The sequence below is a fragment of the Arachis stenosperma genome, chromosome 9, assembly GCF_014773155.1.
Source record: "Arachis stenosperma cultivar V10309 chromosome 9, arast.V10309.gnm1.PFL2, whole genome shotgun sequence".
Classification (NCBI taxonomy): Eukaryota; Viridiplantae; Streptophyta; class Magnoliopsida; order Fabales; family Fabaceae; genus Arachis; species Arachis stenosperma.
In genome coordinates this window covers 24,804,860-24,811,465 of record NC_080385.1, presented here as the reverse complement: position 1 = coordinate 24,811,465, position 6,606 = coordinate 24,804,860, and the positions used below count along the sequence as shown (strand labels likewise).

Here is a 6,606-nt window from a genome sequence, read left to right as displayed (position 1 = left end):
TCAGTCAAAGCAACTAACTTGGATGTTACCCGCTGCCCGCTGATTCGCATGCAACTTGGAGGTTACAAGCTCAGAGAACACATGTCCTGCGTTAATTCGAGCCTCGGCCTCTGCTCTTTTCCGGGTGAACAACTCATTAAGCCTGTAAAACGTTGCCTTAACAAGTGCCGTGACTGGAAGATTGCGAGCCCCTTTCAGAACCGAGTTGATGCATTCTACTAGATTGGTTGTCATGTAACCCCATCGATATCCCCCATCAAACGCTAACGCATACTGCTCACGCAGAATTCGATCCAACCAGTTGGTATTAGCCTCAACCCGCTCGCGTAAACGCTGATACCGTGTCTCGTACTCGCGAACTGTTCGCGAGTATCCTGTCAAATCAAAAAAGACCCACGTTTAAACAAAGCTCATCATAATAACTGAGTTCAGGAGTAAATGTAATCATAACTATCATACCGATGTTGACGATTAGTTTCTGCAGATACGGAGCCTTGAATTTCCTGAGAAAGTTGGACTCTATGTGTCTGATACAGAACATGTGGAATGCTCTTGGAGGAGACCAAGCTCCATTACTGCGAGCAATAGCAGCTCTAATGGAATCGTGCCGATCGGAGATAAGGCCGACACCATCACGTGTCACAACATGCTGTCTCAGGTTACTCAGAAAAAAGTGCCAAGCCTCAGATGTCTCTCCCTCAACTATCGCAAATGCAATCAGCACGATGTTGTTGTTGCCATCCTGTGAGACTGCAACCAACAAACAACCCTTGTACTTTCCATATAAATGAGTTCCGTCTACCTGCACTATTGGCTTGCAATGTCTGAATGCTCTAATACAAGGGTAATAACTCCAGAAGACTCGGTGTAGTACACGAATATTAGGAACCAAGTCATCTCCCTGATACGCAGGCATCGTTTCAAAATGAACGACTGCCGATGGCTCCTTGTGACACATAGCCTCAAACCATATCGGCAAGGCTTCGTACGAAGCTTCCCACCCACCGAAAAAATTGACTCCACTGCCTTCTGTTTTGCCAACCATGCTTTGCGATAACTTATGGTGTAGTTAAACTTTGCCTGTACTTTCGCAATCACTGATTTCACCCTTATAGACGGGTCAACTTCTACCAATGGCTTTATTGCTTCTGCAACTGTGTTGGAATCCAGCTTCGAATGATCTTGAGAAATGGTGGCCCTAGTACAGGTGTGACTTCCATTGTACTTCCTTATCTCCCAGCAGAACTTTCTGGACATTTTGGTTACCCTGATCAGCCAATCACATCCTGCACCATACTGGGTGCATTTAGCATAGAATGTCGTCGGTTCTGACTCATACACCCGATAATCTACACCTCTGTGGATTGTATAATCTTTCATCGCCTTAATTACTGCCCCCTAGAACTGAAGTCCATTCCCACAGTAAATTCGCCATCTGGCATAAGGGGAAGCTCTGCTGCAATCACATCACAAATTTTAGAGTTGTCAGAAGTAATAATCTAATAAACTAATAATCACAGAACGACATCGTTGGTCCGGCTGAACCCGTCGGCCCGGCTGAACCCGTCGGTCTGGCTGAACCGGCCGGCCCGGGTGAACCGGTCGGCCCACTGAACCGGTAGGCCCTGCTGAACCGGTCGGTTATCCTGAACAGGTTGGTCCGGCTGAACCGGTCGGTCCGAATGAACCGCCAGGTCCGGCTGACTTACTAAACAGAAGACTAACTTATTACATACTATATTTGGCCTATTTACCGTTGTCTCTACTTTCTCATAAACTCAAACCTCATGCTCAAATCATACTATAACAAATCTTAATTTAAATTGATGGCTCACCTGCATTTACATATTGAGGAAACTCCGGCTCATGCATAGCCTCCAAATCCAACGACCGCATGAAACTCGGCTCCACAAAAGGCTGCTGGTTTGCTAGTGCATTTGCCACATCCGCCACATCTGCCACCATAGCCTCGTCAGCTTGATCTTCGTCTACACCCGGATCAACAACCTCGTAGTTACTTTCGAACTCTTCTTCACTATCACTGTTGTAATCTTCTAATTCAATGTCTTGGTCCACTGCAGATTGCTCGAACTCGACATACAGTTCGATGAACGATATTCGCGACCGACTTGCAAGATACACTGAAAACATTTCTTGCATGCAAGCTTCGTCGGTCACGTATTTCGTTTGAAATTGCACGAACCCACCAAAGACAGGTACAGGATATCTGTACAGAACACACGACACTCTGCTAGATATTTGAGAATCTATCTTCTCAGAAATGACACCTTTTAATTCTTCAAATGAAAGTGTGAACGGAATAATAATATCCAACGGATTTTCACACACAAACTTTACTCCTTCTGATGTTTGTAATAAAATTTGGCCATGGTAATACACTTTTAATCTTACTCTATCATCCATGATAATAGAGAAGAACAGATATACAAACTAAAAGAAGAGATCTGGAGATAAGAAGTTTGAATACTTGTAACACCGGAGAAGAAGAAAATGAAATGAGCTCAGCCTGAGAAGGAACATATATATATATATATATATATATATATATATATATATATATATATATATATATATATATATATATATATATATCACATTCAAATCAGACCATCCGACCGCTTGCATCCTCTTTCGAAATTTTTTGATCAAGAAAATCGGACAGTCCGATTACTAAGAAGTCCGCCCAAAAATTTTGAAACCCAGAAATCGCTGGGTCCGATTTGGTGATCTTTTTGAATGAGGCCTAAAATCGGTCGGTCCGATTTCCTTGGGCCAAAAAAGGTAAAATCTCCCCATGCATGAAATCGCACGGTCCGATTACCATGCACGCGACCTCACCACGCACAAATTGGACGGTCCGATTTGTGCCCCCTGACCCCTGATCAAAATCGGACCGTCCGATTTCAGTCCGTCAACTAACCGCCGTCATAACTCTGTTAAACACCTCCCATGTCCATAACCGGGCGTTACACCAAACGCTGCATCATATGTTAAAAAATCAGCCGTTTTTCAACAGTGTGGTGTTAATTGTTTTTGGAAATGTATGGATTCAAATTGGATGGTGTGAATGATATAATAAAAATTGGATCGTCTAACTTCTTTGATGTGAGAATTTGATTTTTGTGGGGAAATATTTGTTGGGCCCGATTAGAGCGTGGCTAATTTTTTTAAACTCCATGCCCAACTCGGAGGATTCAAGTTGTGGATTTCCGAATTTTTTAAATTGGAAATCCAAAAAGTTGGCTCCGAATAGAATAAAAAAAGAGTATATACCCATTTTGGTCCTCAAAGAATTTCAGACTGGACACTTTAGTCCCCAACTAAAATTAATTACTCGATTCGTCCCTAACAATTAATTCCGTCAGTCACTTAGGTCCTTTACTCCGTTAACTCTGATGGAGGACAAAATAGTCCCTTACAACTCTAACAGGGGAAAAAATGGTCCCTGATCTCCTCTGTTCAGAAACGACACTGTTCTCTTCCGATTTCCATCATATCTCGCACATAACACTAGCAGTCTAACACTGTAACTTCAAACTACACAATGCACACTCTATAAATTTAATGTTCATAAGAAAAAAAAATCCTCAACTTGTTCTCAACCAATTCATATTCAGGAAATTAATGCCTATGTCTCTCAACTAGTTATCGTCTTCGATGGATCCCATGAATCTTGACAGCAAGTCTGATTTGTTAAGACCCATCATCATCGTTGCCATCTTCCTCCTCCTCTGCCCTATCATCACCATGACCACATTGTCCACCACTCCGATCGCTTCCTTCAACTTCTTCTCTGAACCAATGTTCAGTAATCGCTTCAGTTTCCATATAAGCGGCAACGGCGACATTGCTCGTTGTACTGATAGCTTGGATGTGAGGTTAAAGCTGTCTGCCAACTTGGACTCTGGAAAAGAAGGAATGAAGCATTCGGTGTCTATTTCAAATGAGAATTTGCATATGATGTCGAAGGAGAATCTCCTCATGATGTCCTAATGTCCAACAATCTATATTGCTTGTCGAAGAGTGGAGAAAGGTGTACCCTTGGAGTAGTTGTGGAATTTGGTCTTGAGGATGTCGTGGACGTGTCGGGGTTAGAGGTGATGTTATCGAAGACGTGGAAGTGGATGTTTTTGGTGGGTGAAGTACAGAGGGGGTGGATGTACGAGTCACAAAGATTTGGGAAGTGTGTGGTCCATGACATGTTGAGGTAGGTGCGACACGTGTGACAATTACACCATGGCTTAATCTTGGAGTTAAAGAGGATGAAGGAAAAGATGGAAAAGAAAACTGTGAAGGTGAAGAAGGAGAGTATGAATGTTAGGGTTATGCGAGATATGATAAAAATTGGGGAAGAATAGTATCGTTTTCGAATAAAGGGGTCAGGGATCATTTGTCCCTTGTTAGAGTTGTTAGGGACCATTTTGTCCCCTATTAGAATTGTCAGGGACTATTTTGTCCTCCGTTAGATTTAACGGAGTAAAGAACCTAAGTGACTGACGGAATTAATTGTTAGGGACCAATCGAGTAATTAATTTTAATTGGGGAGTAAAGTGTCCAGTCTGAAATTCTTTGAGGACCAAAATGGGTATATACTCATAAAAAAAATTGGAGTGTATGTGTATCCAATTTGTATATATATATATATACCGTCTTCACCAATTGCTCATCACTCTTCTTCGTCTTCATCACTTTTTCTCATCTAGCTATTCTGCTACTTAAATGAGTGAAAGTAAGTAATAGTGAGTAAAGAAGTTAAAACGGATGATAGTTATTTTAAGAGTATATTATTATGGTTAGATTTTTTATAAACATATGAGAGAGTGAGATTATATGTAAAAATCTGTTTGATGTTGTTCATTTTACACTATCTTTTGAAGATTTAAAGGATGTGATCGGTAAAAAATAGATCTTTAAATATTGAAAAGGGTGTTATACATTTTGTAAAGGCATCTTGTATCGGTATTTGGTGGGTTTCTTCAATTTCAAATGAAGTACGTCACTGATGAAGTGAGCATGCAGGAGATGTTTTCAATTTATTTTTAAACTCGGTCATAGGTGTCGTTGATTGAGATATATATTGAGTTTGGACAATCTCAAGACAACCAGAATATCAAATAGGAAGATTACAACAGTGATAGTAAAGAGGAGTTTGAGAGCAACCATAAGATTATAAGATTGTTGATTCAAATGAAGACAATAATCAACTTGATGGGAAATATAGAAGCAAACGTGGTGGAAGTGACAAATGCACTAAAAAATTAGCATTTGTTTGAGGAGCCATTTTTTATGCGCGTGTTGGATCGGACGCCATGTATGTACTGAAATTTTTTAAATACCTGAATGCGAATATGTAATTTGGATATTTGTATGGTAGATTAATATTGTAGATTTAATTAAGTTTGTAGATTAATAATATGATTTGTAGAACATAAGATTATTATTATAATAGATATATAGTTGTAATATTTTTCTTTATTTATTCATTATTTGCAATTATAATTAATTTTATAATTATAATAAATTTTATTTATTCATTCGTTATTTATTCATTATTCGTAATTATAATTAATTTTAGAAGTATTTAAATAAACTAAAAACACAACTTATGTATTTATATATTAAAATTGTTGTGCTTGTTGATTTTATTTGGTGGTAGTGTTATATCAGAGGCTCGCTCCTATGTGGTAGATGGTAAATTTGTTATTGGGATGAAGTTTACTATTAGGAAGGTTGTGATTATGACGATCAAGAATTATACCATCCGTAAAAATGTTGATTATCGGGTGTATGAATTGGAACTAATGACATTCTATGTGAAATGTACGCAATATGACACAAGTTGTAATTGATTAATCAGAATTAGCATGATCTGTAAAAAGTATTATTTGATGATAAGAAAGTACAATACTCTACAAGAGAGATACTGAATATTATCGGATATATTGTCGGATTTAATATCGAACTTTGGCGGCAGATATAGCACCAATTTTACTAACGATTTCAAGTGAAAAATTTGTCACTCGAAAATATTAATATTGGATTAAGAATTCTGTCATTAAATTCGGTGATAAAGTGTGACGCAAAATTTTATCAACATAAATTAGACATGTGTCCATTTAAATTTTTGTTATTATTAATTTGATGATTTTATGAATTTCTTTTTAATAAGTATGTAATTCTTATTGATAAAACGTATATGAACATAATAATATCATCAATAATCTCAATTATTTTTATGTTATTTACAAAAAATAAATTAGCAACAGCACATTTACGAGATTTTTTTAGAAATGGAAGGTTTTATTTTTTTTTAAGAAAAAAAAACAGAAAGCTCAATATAACTAGAGGAAACAACGAGAATACAGAAAAAAACATAACAAAATTAAAATATTCAATTCATAAATTTTTTTAGCATTGTCATCAACAGATATACGGTTAACATCGTTCTACTTTTGATAACTCTTAAGTGAACTGTTGATATCTTTCACGACACTTGTTCTTTGTTTTTGAAAATTATTTCATTCTTTTCCAACAAAACCTTTTAAATAAATATAAAAAGATCAATCAACTACTTCTTTCACACGT

General features: G+C 37.7%; 1 protein-coding gene across 1 annotated transcript; it reads right to left on the bottom strand.

The window, feature by feature from the left end:
• Positions 1–1,380, bottom strand: LOC130949260 (uncharacterized). Its single transcript, XM_057878030.1, has 3 exons — positions 1,006–1,380; positions 460–901; positions 1–374 (listed from the first exon to the last, which is right to left on the bottom strand). The coding sequence occupies exons 1-3, from the start codon at positions 1,378–1,380 to the stop codon at positions 1–3; spliced, it is 1,191 nt and encodes a 396-aa protein (XP_057734013.1).
• Between the last annotated feature and the right edge of the window lie 5,226 nt (positions 1,381–6,606).

Coding starts and splice junctions, on each gene's coding strand:
- LOC130949260 (XM_057878030.1), bottom strand. CDS start 1,380: ATGAAAGATTATACAATCCACAGAGGTGTAGATTATCGGGTGTATGAG. Junction 902..1,005: donor CAGTGGAGTCAATTTTTTCG/GTGGGTGGGAAG, acceptor CCTGCGTATCAG/GGAGATGACTTGGTTCCTAA. Junction 375..459: donor GAAACTAATCGTCAACATCG/GTATGATAGTTA, acceptor TTGATTTGACAG/GATACTCGCGAACAGTTCGC.